This window comes from Bos javanicus, chromosome 24, assembly GCF_032452875.1.
Source record: "Bos javanicus breed banteng chromosome 24, ARS-OSU_banteng_1.0, whole genome shotgun sequence".
In the NCBI taxonomy this organism is placed as follows: Eukaryota; Metazoa; Chordata; class Mammalia; order Artiodactyla; family Bovidae; genus Bos; species Bos javanicus.
This window is the reverse complement of record NC_083891.1, coordinates 45,905,697-45,928,499: the sequence shown is the minus strand read 5'-3', so window position 1 is coordinate 45,928,499 and position 22,803 is coordinate 45,905,697. Positions and strand designations below refer to the sequence as shown.

General features: G+C 40.1%; 1 protein-coding gene across 5 annotated transcripts in view; it reads right to left on the bottom strand.

The window, feature by feature from the left end:
- Positions 1-22,803, bottom strand: part of ARK2N (arkadia (RNF111) N-terminal like PKA signaling regulator 2N) — an 84,839-nt gene that overhangs the window by 41,422 nt on the left and 20,614 nt on the right. For all 5 annotated transcript variants that reach the window (XM_061400070.1, XM_061400074.1, XM_061400072.1 and 2 more), the window contains exon 2: positions 5,532-6,314. In XM_061400070.1, the coding sequence (XP_061256054.1) occupies positions 5,532-6,246 (715 nt within the window). In that variant the 5' untranslated portion in view covers positions 6,247-6,314. The remainder of the gene's footprint in view (positions 1-5,531; positions 6,315-22,803) is intronic.

The window sequence follows — 22,803 nt, the reverse complement described above, 5'->3', positions numbered from 1 at the left end:
TTTTAAAAAACGAGACTCTACTGTTCAGAACTTAACTGAAGCAGACTACAATGATTTTTAGCTATGGGAGACTTCACATATCACTGCTTAACTGACTGAGTAGTTCTCAGTCTGGCTGCCCAATGTCATCACCAGGGAGTTTAAAAATGCTGGTACCTTTATGCTAAGTGAAATAAGTCAGAGAAAGACAAATATTGCACGATCACACTTGCATGTGCAATCTTAAGAAAACCAAACTATAAAAGCACAAGAGTAGTTTGGTGGAGAGTACAGAGTGCAGCAAGAATGAGTTAAGGTGATCAAAGGGGACGGACTCCCAGTTGTATAAGACTAAGTTCTAGGGATTTAATACACCATAGTGACTATAGTTAACAATACTACATCATATATTTGAAAGAAGACAACTTCCTAATACATAAATTGTAAGTATGCAAATAAGAGGTGTGTTAGCTAATCCTATGCTAATAAATTTCACAATATATACATTCAGGAGAAGGGGACAACAGAGAATGAGATGGTTGGATGGCATCACTGACTCAATGGACCTAAGTCTGAGCAAGCTTGGGGAGTTGATGATGGACAAGGAAGCCTGGCGTGCTGCAGTCCATGGGGTCACAAAGAGTCGGACAAGACTGAGAGACTGAACTGAACTGACATTTATTAAATCAATACCTTATATACCTTAAATTTATACAATGTCATATGTCAATTATGTTTCCAAAAAGCTGGGGAGAAAATGCTGATGCCTGGGTCAGATCCAGAGATTCTGATTTAACAAGTCTGGAATGGAGCCTGGGCATTGTAAGTTTTAAGTGCTCCCCACTCAAGTGATTCTAACACACAGCCAGACTGAAAACTGCACAAGATACTACGTTCTTTGTTTGCATTTACTAATCACTGCTTTCAGGCAGTTTTCACCTGATTACACAGTCTTGGTATTTTGTTATCAATGTATTTAATGAGTCTCCTAAACAGCTGCCAAAATACAATCAGATTTTAAATTATGGCCATGGGGCTTTCAGTCACCTCATATTCAAACAGGAAACAGGTTACAGGATTCCCAACCTGGGTTTGGGGTCTCATCTTCCACTGCAAGTCCCTACAGCTTAAATTAATAATAAAATTTTTCAAGTAATTCATCCCTCAGTAGGTTACAAACCCTTACAAATCAATTTTAAACAAAAGTGTAGCAAGAGGAAAATGTGCAAAGAACATGAATAGATTGTTTACCAAAAGAATACAAATGGCCAGTATGATTTTTCAACTTCATTAGTGATCAAAGAAATACAAATTAATGCCAAGATACAATCCTTTCATCAAACCAGCAACATTTTCATAAACACTCAAAAAAGAGAAAATAATGCAACCAACACTTAAGCTCCTGGATAAAATAAACTCAATAAAGTCTTAAAGAGTAGTTTGGCAGTATGTGTTGAGAGACTTAAAAGTGTTCATACCCTTCTTCATAATAGCAAAAGCTAAAAACAGCCCAAAGGCCAACATTCGGGAAGTTATTTTATAGTTAGATAAATTATTCAAAATCCACACGTGGTTTTAGGGAGACCATTGTGTTTTGGTTAAATGTTCAAAATGCAATATTAGAGGGAAAGAAAAGTACACATAGTATGACCAATTCTCTTATCTATTATGGAAGGCGATACTCTTAAATGTTAACATAAACAGGATTTTAATCTTAGACTTCACATTTTTCTATTTTCAAATTTTTCTACGAAGGATTTACTACTTAAAGAAAAATTTTTTTCATTTCCAAGAGTTAAATGATCAGGCACAATAAGTCTCTACATAGGAAAAACTGTAAGCTAAAACTATAACTAATCATGAGGGATTTCACTGTATAAATAATTGTGGTGAGTTGTGAATGCTGAGATCCTAGCTTCTGGAGGGCTGAGCTGCTCCAGCCTGACCACAAAGGATTAAGGACTCAGATGATCTTAGGTGTCCTCTACAGCCTGACATTCTCCAAAATAGACCAATTAGATTTTCTAAATGCAAACCAACTGACCTTTACCTACCAAGATGGATACTATTTTTGAGCCTCAGTCCGAGTAGTCACTTACATGGTGCACTACTAAACTACACAAAAGTAGGTCATTATAGCCAAGATAAGATGAAGCTACAGGCTTTCCAGGTGGCACAGTGGTAAAGAATCTGCCTGACAACGTAGGAGACAGAGAAGACATGGGTTTGATCCCCGGGTTGGGAAGATCCCCTGGAGTAGGAAATGGCAACCCACTCCAGTATTCTTGCCTGGAAAACACCATGGACAGAAGAGTCTGGTGGGCTATAGTCCATGGGGTCGCAAAGAGTCAGACACAAGTGACCAACTGAGCACACACACACAAGATAAAGCTACTGTGAGGTTTATTGTATACTAAATATTTACGAAAAACATGTCACTGGAAAAACTTTTCTCTGCTGCCCACCCTCAATGATGCACACAAGCTGCTCTATTCAGAGAATTTATGAATTGAAGTCTGATGTCTGTTACTCACATTCACTAAAATAAAAATATCCTGGGGGAGTTCCACGGCCATCCAGTGGTTAGGACTCCATCCTTTCAATGCCAAAGATTTGCATTCAATCTCTGATCAAGGAACTAAAATCCCACAAGCCATGTGGCACAGCCAAAACAAAACAAAAAACAAAAATTCCCTGCGAGAGCAGACTTTATATATCTAGTTTCAAAGTGATTTTACAGAAAAACTGATGTCTCTCACAACCCGTGAAGAAGTAACGCTCCAATAATAAAACTGCAAAGGATGATTAATAATATAAAAAGATCATCTATAAATGAGATACTCAATAAAAACCTTGAAAACTCAAAACCACCATACACTATTTTCACATTAATATCCACTATGAAACACTCTATTTTTGCTCATCTCTAAATCCCCCAAATGAAAGAACTGCCAGAGTTATCTTGATATGATACTTCCAGATTCTTAAAAGAGAAATATATCAATAGTTTTGAAAACTTCAAGGAGAGAATGACCTAGTGTGGATACAAAGCTGCCTGTCAGCTAAATGCTAACTAAGACAACAAAACCACTTTGTAAACATCTGTGATCCAAATATCAAACTCAATTATTATGCATCACCAGGTACTATGTAAGTCTGCAACATTATTTTCACTCTTTAAAAGAAAATGCATTAATTGTTAAATTGTTTGGCGTAAGTTAACATTTAGCATAATTCCTTCAGTGTTTAAACTGCTGCCAAACAAAGTTTATAAAGCACTTCTGAACTACTAAAATTATTTGCATCTTAATGAAAGTGTAAAGCAAGAATATCAGTTTTTATTCTCCCTCTTCGTTTCCATTCTGTATAAATCGAGCATTCAAATTCCAGATCCCAAGAGATTCATTGTTAGACATGTCCAGTTTAAGTTCACCTGAATGTCCACAGTGCTGCACTCATGTTTCAAGTCAGCTCACAATTTATCCTACCTTTACAATCTATGTGACTTTTCAGCAACTGCCTTGCAATTAGGGCAGAGTGAATCCCTCCTGCCCCAAAGTTATAATGTGACTCAAGAAAATGAGGTACACATAATTATGACAACAGAAAAGGCCAACGTCAAAATTTTTCAGGGATAACAATGTGGATAGTTGAAATGAACTTCCTAATATTTAAACTTAAGCTGTTCTATCTTTGTCACTTTGCATAATTCTAGGAAAGACCATTCATAGCTGCTCATGCATACAGCATCTTCAGAAACTGTGGTGTGCAGCCCAGATAGTCATAGAGTGGCCCTGCACCTTACCTACCATCTGGTTCTCCATGATTACTCTACATAGTCTGAAAACTCTACATATTTTCAAAACAAACTAAATTATAGATACAGATAATTTACTTTGGTGTTTTGGTTGGTATACAATTCAGAACAGACAAGAAATAGATGACTGGCATTTTAGAAGTTTTAGATACTGGTCAAGGTAGTCAATTAGCAGAGGGGTTTGGAAAACATGAACAAAGCACACCTAATCTATATAAGCCCAACAGGGAGAACATCCTTGAAGGTATTTCTCATGCTATCTCTACAATGGGGTCTATCTTCAAAGAGAATTTTTGCTCACCCACCTTCTCCGTTTCCATAAAAAGACAAAGAAGCATTGGGCAGTTACATAAAAATCTGTTTAGTGAGTGGAATTAAGCACTGTATCAAGAGATCCATTATGATCATGAGTAGTAGATTAGTACAGGACCTAAGAATGCATAAACGACTGTATGGTTGTTAATAGGCTTTCCTTAAAACACTAAATATAAAATTTAAATATACCTGCCTTAAAACAACCCTAATGTCTGCTTCTCTCATGCAGTCAACTGCTGGGCTTCAATTAAACCCTCTCTCCCAGTAATTAATTCAATAGATATTAAAACAGTAAGCATGTCCAACAATTGTTAGGAACACATTTAATATACTATATGAATGATACTTTTATTGTAAGTTGAATACCTATAAAATCGTTCTTGTTACTGAGTTTCTGTAAGTTTGGTTAGTTATAGATTTAATTAACCAATATGATTTTTCTTGAAATATTCTTCGTATATCAGCAATATGCTGATGTATAGAATCAGAAACCTTTCAAAAAACTAGGAGAAAAAAAGTCACCCATAAAACTTTGAAAACCAAAACTTCCCCCTCTTTACCATAGCAACAAATAACACTGCCATGATCTATTACATGCTGACTACTTTACAGAATGTTCCTAATCGAAAGTCTCTTCAACAATGAGAATTCACCCAATTAAGGACAGTTCAGATCTTATTTTTCTTCCAGTAGAAAATCTCAAGACTGCCTTCATAGTACACAGTATCAGACAAAGTAATATAGAGAAAGCCGATTATGTCAAACATGTAATAAATTACAGACTCATATCAATGAGAGCTGGAACAGTGGATTTCTACTGAACTTTTTAAACTTGGGGGTGTTGAGGGGGAAATTTTGCAAAAAACATTCTTTTCAAATGCAAGTGACAACAAGCTAATCATGCACTGAATGAGGGAGAAGGGGAATACATAAAACTACTGTTTTAGCAGGAACAGTTATTAGAAACCTTTAACAAAAGATAGAACATGTTATTTCAGACACCATCAGCTTGAGTGCAGTGGCTATATAATAAAGCAAGGTGCCTATTCCTGAGGAATATGTACTTGGTAATAACACTGAACAGTGAGTATTAGATCTAAGCAGTGCTAGAAAGGCAATGATGGGAGTTCAGGTAGTGGGTTACAGAGAAAGACTTGTGAGAAATTCCATTCTTTAAAAATAATCTTGTCCCTATCATTAATTTTTTTTTTTTTTTTTTTCGGGCTGATGTGCTAAAGTGCACTAGAAACCTCAGAACAGATTTTTAAATTGGCGTGTCTTGTTAACACACTGCAGTCTTCAAATTTACATAGAGCTGCAGGTCTCCTGGATTTTTTTCAAGTGTCACTCATCTAACTGAGCCCAAGAGCTGAGAAATGCCATGAGGTGCTCTACAGTCAGTTTAAAAAACATCCTCTACCTGGTATCTCTGCAGTGATTGTCTTGCTGCTCCCTGAAACCTCTTCATCATCATCTGATGAGCTCGTGCTTGAGTCACAAGTCAGGTCACTATCACTGGTACTACTGTCCTGCAACAGGTTATACTTCTTCCGTGCAGCAGCCTCCCGTTTCTGCCTCAGTAGCCTGATTCTCTCCTTGTGCTTTTGGCTCCGATGACCTTTAACCTTGGCAACTCGGCCATTCTGTTTATCACTGGATTGCCGGTTTTTCTTGGCAGCCATGGTGGATGTTTCACTTTCAGATCGTGACCGGCGAGACTTACGCCCAACTGTGGCACCAGACACTCCGGAAGGGTCTCCTTCTACCGCTGTTTCTGCCTGGGAGGGTTCATTCTCCTCTGCAGAAGACAATGTATCTGAATCGGCCAGGTGGCCGCTAGAGGAAGGGGAAAGCATACAGTGGTTAGAGGAATCACTCTCGTAAACTCGGCCAGTTGTCGGCTTGTCACTCTCTGTGGATGCTAACTGAGACTCAGAAGAGTCCCTTCTCAGTTCCATCAACAAGCAGGGCATTGAAGAAAGAACTGTAGAATCCACCACACCATCTTTTGGAACTTGAGATTCCAGTTCCACAGATCCATCTTCCTCCTTAGCTGTCTCTTGTTCAGATGTTTTTGGTGGCACTTCAGACTCAATAAGTTCTTCAACTTTTCCCACTGCCTCCTCCATCTTCATTTCAGATTTTCGAGTTAATTCATGGAGCAGTCTAGGAAACTATGTCAAAGATGTAACAGGAAACCAACCTGTACAAAAACACACAAAAATCAATAAACAGAAATGGCAGATCACTGAATCAACATAACATTCCTACCTTTCTAAGTGGATAGTAAAAGTAGCCATCATATGGGCCTTTAAAATATATGTATCTATTAATTGCTCGAACAAGTCAAATTCAAAGGACTTAATGCAACCAAATACTGGCATACATGGCTACTAAAAATGGCACAATATTAATCTTCTATTACTCAACTTGCAAGGCCAGCAAGCAACCAAACAAGTATTCTCAACTTTAAAACTTTATTTAAAGTGTTCAAGAAAAGGATCCTCAAAACTTTGATATAGGTAGCACACATTTTTAACTAATATAAATGCTTCAAAAAATTGATCTAGAACAAGTTAACTGGAATGATTACTTTTATGTTCCAACCTTCAAAGAAAAGAAGCAAGGGAGAGAGCTACAGGGGAGTGACATCAAATGCACATCTTCGTTAAAGGGAAAAAACCCATCAATTACGTGCATCTGACAAGTGAACAAAAATAATTATGTGATCAAAGCTGTCTGCCATTTTGCTCAATAGGAGCTGCTCTAGACAGGCATTAAGCCGAAAAACCTCAATCTGTTGTTTCATCTGTTCTTCCTAGTTCCCGTAAACCTTTCATCACACCCAAAGTCTAGTCTATGTTTTGTTTCATAAACAATAGCCACTAAATACAGATAAACTACTTTGTGAACCCAGAAAACCTAATACTCTCTATTTTAAGAATGACTTAAAGGGTTTAAAAGAAAACACCCTACACACGCATTATCCACCTCCTATGCTAGCTTCAGAACCTAATATCTTTCCCCCACTGTGTGTGCTACAACTCCACTTACTCATAAGAGAAACAGGACATAATCTTTAACCACGAGAGTTGTGACCAATACAGCACGAAGTTCATTAACTGGTAGTTTTTAAGAGAATGCTAACAATGTATAAGGCAAGTAGTATGTCACCCTGAACAACTGATGATAAAGAAGGCAATTATCATAATGTCCCACAAGTCACAGAGAGACACAAACCTTAAGCTACATGGTGTTAGTAAAGGTTCAATAAGACGTCATTCCATCGAGTTCCCTTGATAGTTCACTATGTGGCAGACAGCAGCAGGAGGATAACTGAAAAACCCTTTCATTGATCTAATATGACAAAGTCTACTTTTTGCTTACTATAAACATATAAACATAAATGTTCTACTATCTGTTACTTTTCTCCCCGCTCAGGTCCTGTTCTTAGCTGCTGACAACACGGGCATTCTGCGGCTTCCCTGGTAAAGAATCCACCTACCAAAACAGGAGACACGGGTTCAACTCCCGATCCAGGAAGATCCCACGTGCTACAGAGTAACTAAGCCCAAAGCACCACAACTACTGAGCCTGGGCTTTAGAGCCCAGGAGCTGCAACTACTGAGCCCTCGCGCCACAACTTCTGGAACCCACAGGCCCTTGAGCCCGTGCTCTGCAACAAGAGAAGCCACCACGAGGAGAAGCCTACGCACTCCAACTAGAGTAGCCTCAGCTCGCCACAACTAGACAGCCCGAGCAGCAAAGACCCAGCACAGCCAAGGAAATAAAGAAAACAAGCCTTACACATTCACGAAAATCAGAACATTCACGACCACTGGGAACATTTATAAATTAAAAATCCCATGAGACTTCCCTGGCAGTTCAGTGGTTAAGACTCCACACATTTCCATTCCAGGGGGCCCAGGTTCGATCCCTAGTTGGGAAACCAAGATCCCACATGCCACAACCAAAACAAAAAAGTATAAATATATCTGTATCATAATTAATTTTTGAGCTGAAAGAAAAATAGCATAAACGTCTTTGCAAACACCACTCCAAAAGGAATGTAACACCACTGAAAGCCAACAGAGGGAGTAAAAGTTAAATTAACAAACTGCCAGTGTCCTGAATGAAGCATGCTGACAGAAAAGAGAAAAAAAAAAAACCAAGAAATAAAATATTTATAGATATGCAATATCCTCTGGTAAGAGGAATAAAACAAGGTTTTCTAACTGAATAAACATGAGAGTTGACTCTTCTGCAGATTATAAAGTTATATACTCTAGAATAAAATTCTTCTTAAATATCAGAAAAGACACTAAAATGAAAAATAAATCTGTTAAAATGATCTTTAAAACTCTTGCTTCTTCAAGCAAATAAATTATGTGGATAGCACAAATAAATATAGACTGTTTCTCCTTGTAAGAAAACATAACAATTATCAATGTCTTTCAATATGATACATCAACCTTTCAAGTTCCTTAAATTTTAAGTATTGAGATTTACAGTGGCTTCTGTTTCCTAAAAAAGCAACCAGTATTGCAGGCGAAACCACTTAAATATGTCCATATTAATCACAAACACTGGCATCAACCATAAATAGAACATCATGGTATGCCCATATGATGTGGCCATAAAGGATAAAAAAATTCTCTATACACTAATATGGAGCACTTTCTAATACATAACATTAAATGAAAAAAGATACATTATACCATTAGTGTAAAATGAACAAAATTATATGAGTTTGTCTGTACACACACAGAAATCTCTGGAAGGACTGTAAAGAGAGTAACACCAGCTGCGCTGGCAAGGAAAGAGAGTGACTGAGGCACAGGAGTCAAAGACTTTTTGCTGTCCAAGAGTTTTGTACCTCTTGAATTTTGTATCCCATACAACTCTACTCAAAACTCCATTCTAACATAAAAGTCTACTGAAAGTCTTCTGAAGGAAAAAAGGACTGGTGTTTTTTCTGCTCAGGACACCAATTACTATTTAGGTCAAATTTAGTCAGTTAATTCTATTAGAAGTTCTCTCCATAGTGGAATTTGGTTGTAATTCATAAAACAAGGAAAAAAGTAACACAAAGTAGAAATAAAAACTCTAACAAAATTCTCTGCAATGGAATAAAGATGAAGTATCCAAAACACCAGGGGAAAAGATGTCATATGCACATATTAATCCTCCCAAACAGATTATTTACTGCATATATGGTTTTCAATCAGGGGGGAAAAAGTGGGATTTTCCTGGTAGAGGCAGTCAAATGTAGCTGGCAGTAGAAATGATAAAATTATCAAATGGGAGTTGCATCTTTGAGATAAAAGACTCTCAACCCTCTAGTTTAATGTTCAGAGGGTTTTTCAGTGAATGTACATTCAAGTATGAAATCCACAACAATTAGCATTTATCCTATTAGAACAGCATTCCCACCCCCCATGCTATTCTTCCCTCCCATCTAAAGGTAATCAATCCCCTTCTGTGTATATGTATATATGTATACACTGTAAATGTTATTACAACCTGCTGCTGCTGCTGCTAAGTCACTTCAGTCGTATCCGACTCTGTGCAACCCCACAGACGGGAGCCCACCAGGCTCTCCGTCCCTGGGATTCTCCAGGCAAGAACACTGGAGTGGGTTGCCATTTCCTTCTCCAATGCACGAAAGTGAAAAGTGAAAGTGAAGTTGCTCAGTCGTGTCCGACTCCTAGCGACCCCATGGACTGCAGTCTACCAGGCCCCTCCGTCCATGGGATTTTCCAGGCAAGAGTACTGGAGTGGGTTGCCATTGCCTTCTCCTATCCCCTATCCCCTCTCATCTCTCTAGAACCTTACATTATGATTATTCCTTGGCACTTATCAACCTCTCACACTCAACTAGACCATCTGTTCATTCATTCACTCACTCATTCATTAAAAAAATAAGTAATCTACTTCTGCCTATCACTTCAACCTCACATCTCCCATCTCCTCCTCCAGGGACTCTTCTCTTCTTTCACATCCAACTATTAACAGAGCTGTCCAAACTTTTTCCTCTATTTTCTTACCTCTCACATTCCCTCTCCAACCAAATCTCACCTGACATCTGCTTCTATCAAACCAGTAACAGTTCTTCCCAAGATCATGAATGACCCCCATATCTCTGAATCCGACACAGATCTAACCTAATGTCTAAGCATCATTCTACGCCTCACCACTCTCTTCTCCTGAAACTGTGCTTCTTTGGCTTCAGGTTTCCCTATCTTACTTCTGGCTGCTCTTTCCCGGCCTGCTTTGTAAGGTTAACCTCCTCTAACGCATCCCGCAGTCATTAGCCCCGGGGCTGGTCTTCTTCCCGCCCACCAAAGTGAGCTACCCTCCACTCAGTTTCCACTCATAATCTTGTTTTTCCATCTTAGACTTTCTCTGAACTCTATTCCAGTCTTCTCAAGCATCCACTTGACATTTAGATTCACAAAGAGAATCAGTTCACCGTAACCCATCTCTTTACTACCCTACTCTGCTCCTTCTCTAGCCTTCCCCAGCTCAGTCAACAGCACTACTACTATCTCAGCTGCTTATGTAAAAAACCTGAGGGTTATCCTCGACAGTGCCTTCTCCTTTATTCACTGCATCCCATCACTCACTAATTTCTATCAACCCTGCATCCTCAGATTACTAGTTTGTCCACTACTCTCTGTCTCCACTGTTAACCACTCTAAACACAATCGCTACCATTTATTTTTCAATGGGATGATTGACAATCAACTCTTGACTCTGTATTCAGTCTTGCTCCTACCCACCAACCTATTTTTCATACAGCAGGCAGAACAGTATCTATACAAGGCAAATTTGACATGCTTATATGGGAAAGTTTTTACTTTTTTTATATTTCACATACTTTCTATAAATATTTTAAAAATATACTGTAAGGTTGGGGTGGCAAGATGGGGTGGGAAGGAGGGAGAGATAACCAAGAGGAGAGAGAAGTTAAAGGCAACCTGAGCTTTGCTGATGCTTTTCTCTCCCCCTTTAAAAGAACTGTATGCAATTTCAAAACCTAGCTGTCAATTTTGGACAATGAAAATGTAGCATTTTATTAGTCTTATACTAATTAAGAAAGTAAAACAAAAGAAGATGAGGACAGCTGGAAAAGTTAAAGCATGGAAAGGTCCGCTCTGAGGAGACAGTGAAGTGATAAGCATCAGAGTGAATAAGGGGCTTCCCTGGTGGTCTAGTGGTTAGGAGTCCACCAGCCAATGCAAGGGACACAGATTTGATCCCTGGTCCACGAGGATCCCACATGCCGCAGAGCAACTAGCCCCATGTGCCACAACTACGCGGTCAGTGCTCTGGAGCCCAAGAGGCGAGACTACTAAAGCCCACACAATCTAGGGCCCACGCTCCACAGCAGGAGGAGCCACCGCCAAAAGAAGCCTGCACGCTAGAGGAGCCCCGCTGCTTACAGCAACAAGAGAAAGCCCTCGCACAGCAACGAAGACCCATCACAGCCAAAAATAAACAGATCTTTTTTAAAAAACAAGTAAATGAGGCTACTAGGAAAATCTGGAGGGAGTTTGTATTATAACAGACCTCAGCAAAGCATAATACAAGGTGAAAAAGAAAGCAGGTTTGGGGGTTTGTGAAAAATGGAAAAGGGTTTAACACATGCTACAGAAAATCTGACAAAATAAAACTGCTAAGTACAATGATTTATATAGCGTGAAAGAGAATTCACAATACTCATTTTCTAGAAACCATTAACACAAACAAGCTAAAATGTGATTGTTCTTCCCTACTCAAAACCTCTGTCAAAAAGACAAAAAAACCCTCTATTCATATCTCCAGTTTCATCTTGGGCCACTCACACCCTAGGTCTCTTCAGCCTAGAGAGAATGTCACAAAAACAGTTTTTTTTTTAGATTGCTGGCCTTTCCCACTCATTCTGTGCCTTACCTCTTGCTGGGTACTCTTTACACCTTATCAGAATAAATACTGCTTCCTTGGGGATAGCCAGGGGCACCTTACAGACTAATAAGATCCCTGGTACGTACACAAATTATATACTGATCATTCTTCAGGACACTTTGCTTAACTGTAGTTAACTAACTGTGTCACTGTTTAATGTCCATCCCCCATATATTAACAGCAAATTAAATAACCACCCCCACCAGCTGATTGTCCCTATGGTTAACAAGCAAAAGAGAACACAAGGCAAAAATTATGATCAAAACAAAAGGCGTCATTCTAGTCTTGCATGGCTCAAAGACAAACATAATGGGAATTTGTGGAACTTTTCTTCTGACTGCAAATTTCTCTAGGAAGTTGAAAGCAAGGTGGTTAGTAAGGATGAAACAAGGTGGTGGGGAGGCTGATCACAGGACTGGGGTGAAACAGCAGTGAGAAAGTCCAGAAACTAGGGGAGTATAGCATATGATCTCCAGACAATAAGGACCCACTTCACGGGCTGAAACCATGAATTTAAAGCACCATGAAAGCTCCAAGGTACACATGATGTGTCTTCTCCTTTCAAGTCCAACTGTGTAAGTCTAAACGCAGAGGGAGAAGTTGGATTTAACCAGAACTGTACTTTCACCAAGCAAGTAAAACTCAAGAAAAAGCAAGACTGTGTAAAATGTTATGATTTTAACGTTCTAACATTAAGAAGGTATAGGGTAGTGAAAATGCAGTGAACCTACAGAATGGACATGCCAGTGGAGTAAGGGTATACACTGAACTGGAAAGACGGAAGGTGTTAGTCCAAAAATACTGAAGGAAACTGAGATTACAGAAGGGTCGTGAGACTGGAGAAGGAAGTGGCAACCCACTCCAGCATTCTTGCCTAGAGAATCTCGCACACAGAGGAGCCTGATGGGCTGCTGTCCATAGGGTCGCCCAGAGTCAGACATGACTGAAGTGACATAGCATGCATGCATGCAACAAGACCTAAAACAGTGCTGCGATAGTGGCTCAGCTGGTAAAGAATCTGCCTGCAATGTGGGAGACCTAGGTTCGATCCCTGGTTTGGCAAAATCCCCTAGAGAAGGGAAAGGCTACCCACTCCAGTATTCTGGCCTGGAGAATTCCATGGACCATATAGTCCATGGGGTCACAAAGAGTCAAACACGATTGAGCAACTTTAAGACAATGGCACAGCCCAAGGACATGACATAAACTGATTAGAACTAACTAGGTCCAAGATGTAGTGGCGCGGCTGTGAAGAATCTGTTTGCCAAAGCAGGGGACTCAAGAGAGGTGGGTTTGATCCCTGAGTCAAGAAGATCTCCCGGAGTAGGAAAGGGTAACCCACTCCAGTATTTCTGCCTGGAAAATTCCACGGACAGAGGAGTCTGGTAGGCTACAGTTCACGGGGTGGCAAAGAGTAGGACACGACTGCGCACACACACATGGACTGCAGGCTGCCCGGGCTCCTCTGTCCATGGGGATTTCCCAGGCAAAAATACTGGAGTGGGTTGCCATTTCCTTCTCCAAGGGATCTTCATGACCCAGGGATCGAACCCACAACTCCTGCATCAGCAGGTGGACTCTTTACCACTGAGTCACCAGGAAAGCAGAACCCTCAGTATACACTCACCGTAACACATCAGCATGACAGATGACACACCCACAGGAGCCATGACAGTTCCAAGGCTTACCACAAAAGGTGCCCAATTCCTGGAAATGCCCACCCCTTTCCCAAAATGGCTACAATACTCTTCCCACTCATTAGCCTATGAAATTACCCACCCCTATAAAATCTTACAACCCCATACCCTGGTGCCTGCCTCTCTTGCCTTCTGAGATGGCCAACACTCATAAATCTTCTCTTTACTATGGCTCACTCTTGAATTCTTTCCTGCATCAAAGCCAAGAACCCACACTGGGCGGCCAACCCATGGACTCACATGAGACCTGGGAAGTAACCATCCTCTCGCACCTCACTATCCCGCAACAGTGCTACTCAAAGTGCTATCCCTGAATGACTGGCTGCAACGAGGGAACTGTAGACATTACGAAACTGATCAGAGGCTTATAGCAATTTGATACTGTCATGACAAACAAACAGCATTTTAATTTTCTAGTATCTGATTTTGAATATTTTACCCCCAAAATCCACCAATGATGGAATGGGAATAAAAATACAACAGACAGTTCAAGAAACATAGGTTATAGTATGACTATGGATAACTATGGATATAAGTGGCTGAAGTAGGGTAGAAAACAAAACCATTATGGGAACTGAGTGGGTAGTGTCAGAAGACTCATCCATGTGTATCCTGAAGTGGCCAAGAATTAAGACAAAAGTAATAATGGACAAAATGACACTAATCAAGGAACAAAAATCATTTCAATATAAAGGAGTCAGTGGCTAAAAGAACACAGCAGTATAGGGATAAATGAAAGAGAAAAATCATTTGAAAAGTGGCAATGAGGAACAAGTAGATCATCTACCCTCCTTCTCCAGACCAGAGGATAAGGGCCAAAGGAGAAAAAACACAGCCACCCCTTACAAGGTGAAGCAGTGCCTTCCCCTCTGGGGAAAGCCAGATTTCTATTAGTATCAGAAGGTAGAGGGCCCTAGGGCCCTCACGCCTAGAGCCAGAGTTCCACAAGAGAAGCCACAGTTTCTATCATGAACAGTATGAAAAGGCAAAAAGACACGACACTGAAAGATGAACCCCCCAGGTCACAAGGTATCCAATATGCTACTGGAGAAGAGCAGAGAAATAGCTCCAGAAAGAATGAAGAGGCTGAGCCAAAGCAGAAACTACGGCCACTTGTAAGTAAAGTCCAATGCTGTAAAGAATAATACTGCATAGGAACCTGGAATGTTAGGTCCATTAGTTAGGTTAGGTTAACTGAAATTCGCTCAGTCGTGTCCAAATCATTGCGACCCCATGGACTATATAGTTCATGAAATTCTCCAGGCCAGAATACTGGAGTGGGTAGCCTTTCTCTTCTCCAGGGGATCTTTCCAACCCAGGGATCGAACCCAGGTCTCCCACACTGCTGGCAGATTCTGTACCAGCTGAGCCACAAGCCACAAGTTAGGTCCATGAATCAAGGTAAAATGGAACCGGTCAAACAGGAGATGGCAAGAGTGAACATTGACATTTTAGGAATCAGTGAAATGGACAGGAATGGGCAAATTTAATTTAGAAGACCATTATATCTATTACTGTAGGCAAGAAACCCTTAGAAGAAATGGAGTAGCTCTCAGTCAACAAAACAGTCCAAAATGCAGTACTTGGCTGCAATATCAAAAATGACAGAATGATCTTGGTTCGTTTCCAAGGCAAAGCATTCAACATCACAGTAATCCAACTCTATGTCCCAACCACTGATGCCGGAGAAGATGAAGTTAACAGTTCCATGAAGACCTACAAGACCTTCTAGAACTAACACCAAAGAGATGTCCTTTTCATCACAGGGAACGGGAATGCAAAAGTAGGAAGTCAAGAGATACCTAGAGTAACAGGTAAGTTTGGCCTTGGAGTACAAAATGAAGCAAGGCAAAGGCTAACAGAATTTTGCCAAGAGAACGCACTGGTCATAGCAAACGCACTCTTCCAACAACACAAGAGACGACTCTACAAACGGACACCACCAGATGGTCAATACTGAGATCAGATGATTATATTCTTTGCAGCCAAAGATGGAAAAGCTTTATACAGTCAGCAAAAACAAGACCTGGAGCTGACTGTGGCTCAGATCATGAACTCTTTATCACAAAATTCAGATTTAAATTGAATAAAGTAGGAAAAACCACCAGGCCATTCAGGTATGACCTAAATCAAATCATTTATGATTGATTATACAGTGGAAGTGACAAATAGATTCAAAGAATTATATCTGATGGAGTACCTGAAGAACTATGGACAGAGAGGTTCATGACATTGTACAGGAGGGGGTGACCAAAACCATCCCCAAGAAGAAATGCAAAAAAGGCAAAATGGCCGTACGAGGAGGGCTTACAAGGAGAAGGAGAAAAGAAGTGAAAGGCAAAGGAGAAAGGGAAAGATATACCCATCTGAATGCAGTCTAAAGAGCAAGGAGAGATAAGAAAGCCTTCTTAAGTGAACAATGGAAAATCAATAGAATGGGAAAGAAGAGATCTCTTCAAGAAAATTAGAGATACCAAGGAACATTTGAGGCAAAGATGGGTACCAAAAAGGACAGAAACAGTAAGGACCTAACAGAAGCAGAAGAGATTAAGAAGAGGGGGCAAGAAGAACTGTACAAAAAAGGTCTTAACGACTCGGATAACCACGAAGCTGTGGTCACTCACCTAGAGCCAGATATCATGGAGTGTCAAGTCAACTGGGCCTTAGGAAGCATTATTACAAATAAAGCTAGTGGAGGTAATGGAATTCCAGTTGAGCTATTTCAAATACTAAAAGATGATGCTGTGAAAGTGCTGCACTCAATACACCACCGAATTTGGAAAACTCAGCAGTGGCCACAGGACTGGAAAAGGTTAGTTTTCATTCCAATCCCAAAAAAGGGCAATGTCAAAGAATGTTCAAACTACTGCACAATTGCACTCATTTCACATGTTAGCAAGGTAATGCTCAAAGCCTTTAAGCTAGGCTTCAGCAGTACATGAACCAAGAACTTCCATATGGTCAAACTGGATTTTAAAAAGGCAGAGGAACCAGAGATCAAATTACCAACATCAGCTGAATCATAAAAAAAGCAAGGGAATTCCAGAAAAACATCTACTTCTGCTTCACTGACTGCACTAAAGTCTTTGACTATGTGGATCACAACAAACTGTGTAAAATTCTTTAAAGAGATGGGAGTATCAGATCACCTTATCTGCCTCCTGAGAAACCTGTACACAGGTCAAGAAGAAACAGTTAGAACTGGACATAGAACAGACTGGTTCAAAATTGGGAAATGAGTGCATCAAGGCTGTATATTGTCACCCTCCTTATTTAACGTCTATGCAGAGTACATCATGTGAAATGCTGGGCTGAATGAAACACAAGCTGGAATCAGGACTGCTGGGAGAAATATCAATAACCTCAGACACTAGATGATACCATTTTAATGGCAGAAAGTGAAGAGGAACTAAAGAAGCTCTTGATGAAGGTCAAAGAGGAGAATGAAAAAGCTGGCTTAAAATTCAACATTCAAAACACTAAGATCATGGCATCTGGTCCCATCACTTCATGACAAATAGATGGGGAAAAACTGGAAACAGTAGCAGATTTTATTTTCTTGGGTTCCAAAATCACTGCAAAAGGTGACTACAGCCACAAAAAAGACAACTGCTCCTTAGAAGAAAAGCTATGACGAATCTAGACACAATATTAAAAAGCAGAGATATCACTCTGCCAACAAAGGTACAATCTAGTCAAAGCTATGATTTTTCCAGTAGTGATGTATGGATGTGAGAGCTGGACCATAAAGATGGCTGAGCACTGAAGAATTGATCCTCTCATACCATGGTGCAGAAGACTCTTCAGAGTCGCTTGGACTGCAAGATCAAACCAATCAATCCTAAAGGAAATCAGTCCTAAATATTCCTTGGAAGCACGGATGCTGAAGCTGAAACTCCAATGCTTTGACCACCTGATGTGAAGAGCCAACTTGTTGGAAAAGACCCTGATACTGGAAAAGATTGAGGCCAGGAGGAGAAGGGGCAACAGCGTATGAGATAAGTGGATGACTCATCTCTGACTCAATGGACGAGTCTGAGCAAACTTCAGGAGACAGTGAAGCCTGGTATGCTACAGTCCATGGGTTCGCAAAGAGTTGGACATGACTGATTGAACTGAAACAAACAAAAAAAAAGAAAACAAACAAACCCTACACTACAATCCCATGTTTATAAAGTGCAAAACTGGACAAACTGAAAAGACACGTCCCACATGGCTAGACAGATGTGCAGTTGTTGCTATTTAGTCACTCAGTCATGTTTGACTCTTTTACAACCCTATGGACTGTAGCCCGCCAGGCACCTCTGATCATGGGATTTTCCAGGCAGGAACAGTGGAGTGGATAGCCATTTCCTTCTCCAGGGGATCTTCCCAAACCAGGGATAGAACCTGCATCTCCTGCATTGGCAGACTGATTTTTTACCACTGAGCTACCAGGGAAGCACCTAGTTGTGTTTTAAGAAGCAAGGAAATGGTTACCAAAATGTCAAGTCAGTTGTTACTTCTGGGTGAGAGAGATGTGATGGATTATGAGTACACAGGGTTCCTAAGTATCATCAGGGCAAGACCTCTGGCTGTGGGCAAGCAAAAATGAAAGTTGCTGAGTTGTCTTAGACTCTTTGCGACCCCATGGACTATACATGGAATTCTCCAGGCCAGAATACTGGAGTGGGTAGCCTTTCCCTTCTCCAGGGGATCTTCCTGACCCAGGAACTGAACCGGGGTCTCCTCATGGAGACCAACCGAGCTATAAGGGAAGCCCATGGGCAAGTGGGGGTGGGGGTGGTCAGCAACTCTTCTCCCCAAAATGAAACTATAAAGCAAGACAAAATTGACAGAAGCAGCCAATTTCAGTGCTCTGGAAATCAGTCAAGAGCATACATAAAAGTGCTGATGCTTGAAAACCTGCAAAATTCTGATTAAGAATAGTGAAAATCTGTCTTGCCTGAGGCTGCTCCTGCTTCCCCCCCCCCCACCTCTAGCTCAGTAGGTTCTGCCTTATAGATAGGGGGCATGCCCTGAGGACCTGCCAGCTTGCACTAACAAAGGGGCCTCATTCAGTTTGGAGTGGATGGCCACACCTATGCCGGGGCACTGTAGGTGCAACTGCAATCTCAGCAGCAAGAAATCAGGGCAGTCATAGGTTCTACTAACCTAGGGATATAGTCACAAATGAGGTTCAGCATATTCTTGGCTGAGGCTGCGTGATAATGCAGAGGAGATGCCAAAGGGTCCAACAGAAAGTAAAAGCCCAGGCAGACTTGAAAATGGCCTGAACTTTAAAATGTGTTCCCCTATCCACATACAAGTCCATCAACAAAGAACAAAAATCCTTCCTGGAATGAGGTGTTTGAGCACAACTCTGTCCAAGCACTGACTGGCCAATAAGCTACACTAGAAAGGATACGAGCAACCAGGCTTAAAATTTTAAACAGGAAGAAAAGAAAAAGCAGAGACGTAAGCAACAACACACTGCAGGAGAGAAACATTTCACAAATTTACCCAGTTAGCTAAAAGAAGAAACAGCCATGTTTTCAAAGGGGAAAATAATCAGAATCCAAAATTGCTAAAGTATTATCTAAAATGTCCAGTTCTCAACAAAAAATTCAGAGACTTCCAAAGAAGCAGGAAATGTGCTCCATTCACAGGAGATAAAAAGTCACTAGAGGGAATTCCCTGGTGGTCCAGTGGTCAGGATTTGGCACTTTTACTGCCAGGGGCTCAGGCTGGATCCCTGGCTGGGGAACTGAGATCCTGCACGCCGCAAAGTGTGGCAAAAAAAAAAAAAAAAGTCACTAGAAAAATGAGTTTCCTCAGATGTTGGGCTTAGCAGACAAAGACTTCAAAAGAGTTATTTGAAATATGTTCAAAGAACTGAAGAAAAATATGCTTTAAAAATTACAGGAAAGTGGGCTTCCGTGGTGGTTCAGGGTTAAGGATTTGCCTGCCAATGCAGGAGATATGGGTTCAAACCCTGGTCTGGGAAAATCCCACATATTTCAGGGCAACTAAGCCCATGTGCCACAAGTACTGAAGCCCATGCGCCCAGAGCCATGCTCCACAACAAGAGAAGTCGCTGCAATGAGCCCATGCACTGCAACCAAGAGCAGCCCCCAAAGAGAGAGCTGCAACTCAAGAAAGCCTGCTCACAGCGAAGAAAGCCAAGCAAAGCCACAAACGATTTTTTAAATTACAGGGACATATGGTAACAATGATTCCACAAGTAAAGAATCTCAATAAAAAGATACAAATCAATAAAAGAAGAACTAAATGGACATTTTGCCCATTTGAAAGGAAAAATTCACAACAGCCGATTCAAGACGGAAGAAAAAGAATCAGGGAACATAATGAGAGCTCAATAGAAAGTATACAATCTTTAAAATTAAAAAATTAAAGAACAATGAAAAGAGCCTTAGAAATTTATGGGACAACATTAAGAATGCCAACATGTGTGCAATAAGAAAATCTTTTTAAAAATACAAGATTGTACAAACGACTGACTGTAACACTGTATTGCTAGGTTTATAACACACACAGATGTTATATGTATAAAAACAATAGCATAAAAAGGAGGGAAAAGACGGAGCTCTCCCTTACTGGAGAACTGTTTCTGTATTTTACTGGATGTAAGTATTAATCTGAAGTAGAATATGGTAAATGGAGATAAAGATGCAATTCCCAGAGTAGCCACTCGGAAAATAACTCCAAAACTATAGTTGAAAAACAACCCCTACCTCCAAAAAAAGCAGTAAAAGTAAATACAGAAGATCAACAACACACAAAAAACAAGCCATTAGAAAATAAATAACAAAATGGAAACAGTAAATCTAACCATATTAATAGTTACATTAAATATAAATGCCCTGAACACTTCAATCAACAGGCTGAGTTTGTCAGACTGGATAAAAAAGATCTAACTGTATGTAGTTTTCAAGAGACATATCTTAGATTCAAAAATAGACTAATTAAAAAAAAAAGAGTGGAAAAAGATCCACTAGCAAGGAGCAAACATAGGAAAGCTAAAACATATCAATATCAGACAAAATTGACTTTAAGAAATATTGCTAGAGACAAAGAGGAACACTTCACAATGATACAAAAGAAGTATCAGGAAAACATAAAAACTGCAAATGTATACATTACTTATAAATATGTGCACTTAACAAAGGTTCAAACTACATACAGCAAAAACTAACAGAATATGACGCTGTTGCAAAAGTAACTGTGGTTTTTGCATTATTGAAATTTGTCATTTGATACTGGAACACTTTCTTAAATACATGTGGTTGTGTTATCCATAATTGTAATACACATTTCTCGCCTTATGTTTTTTTGCTAATGACCTATTACTTGTTTATTTTGTAATTATTTTAGACTGTAAATGACAGACAAAAAGCAAATTTGAGCGATTTTCTTATTCGAGTTCAAATGGGTCGTAAAGCAATGGAGACAACTCTCATTATCAACAATGTATTTAGCCTAGGAACTGCTAAAGAACATACAATGCAGTGGGGTTCAAGAAGTTTTGCAAAGGAGACAAGAGTCTTAAAGATGAGGAGCACAGTGGCCAGCCATCAGAAGTTGACAATGACCAACTGAGAGCAATTATGGAAGCTAATCCTCTTACAACTACACAAGAAGCTGCCGAAGTGGATTTTATACAACAATCGGCATCAAACCACCTCAGTGGCTGGACCGAGAAGAAGCTTCAAAACATTTCCCAAAGCCAAACTTGCACCAAAAAAAGTTCATGGTCACTGTTTGATGATCTGCTGCTGGTCTGATCCACTACAGCTTTCTCAATCCCAGGGAAACCATTACATCTGAGAAGTATGCTCAGTAAATCAATGAGATGCACCAAAAACCACACCACCTGTAGCCAGCATTGGTCAACAGAAAGAGCCTGATTTTTCTCCATGACAACACCTGACCACAGGTCGCACAACCAATGAGTTAAAAGTTGAACGAATTAGGCTATGAAGTTTTGCCTCATCCGCCACATTCACTTGACCTCTCACCAACCACCTACCACTTCTTCAAGCATCTCGACAACTTTTTTGCAGGGAAAATGCTTCCAAAGCCAGCAGAGAGCAGAAAATGCTTTCCAAGAGTTCATTGAATCCTGAAACACAGTTTTTACGCTACAGGAATAAACAAACATTTCTCATTGGCAAAAATGTGTTGACTGTAATGGTTCCTACCTTGATTAACAAATATGCGTTTGAGCCAGTTATAATGACCTAAAATTCACAGTCTGAAACTATAATTACGTTGGCACCAACCCAATAGAAAGGAGATAACACAAATAGTTGCAGATGTCAATTCTCATTCTAAATGGATAAAACTAGACAGGAAATCAACAATAATATAGATTTTTTAACATTATTAACAAACTCAACCCATAAGACATACACAGAACACTACACTCCTTGGGTTGGTTAATGGCATATACAATTGGGTACAGGGTAACCATCCAAACTAAGATGCAGCCTATAAGAAAAGTAAAGAGACAAAAAAATCAACTATGGTTTGAGTTAGATAATGTTCATAGGAACACAAGTCTCAAAGGAAAAAAAACAGAAATACAAGAGGACATCATCAATATAAGCAGAGGTGATAGCTGAATATATCAGCTCACCCAGGAAGAAAACAGAGTGAACCCAAAAGAAATTCTACAGTCTTTTTAAAAATTGTGAGGTTCAAGATGGCAAAGTAGAAGGACGAGTGCTCACTTTCTCCTGCAAGAGCACCAAAATCACAACTAGTTGTTGAACAACCACCAAGACACTGGAATTTACCAAATAAAAGATATCCCATGTCCAAAAACAAAGACGAGGTGCAGTCAGACAGTAGGAAGGGCACAATCACGATAAACTCAAATCCCACTCCCGCCAGGTGGGTGACCCACAAACTGGAAAAAAAATACATACCAAAGAAGTTCTCCCACTGTTGTAAAGGTTCTGAATCCCACTTGAGGCTTCCCAGCTTGGGAATGTGACAAAGGGACTGGGAATCCCCAGGGAATCTGAACCCTGAAGACCAGCGGAA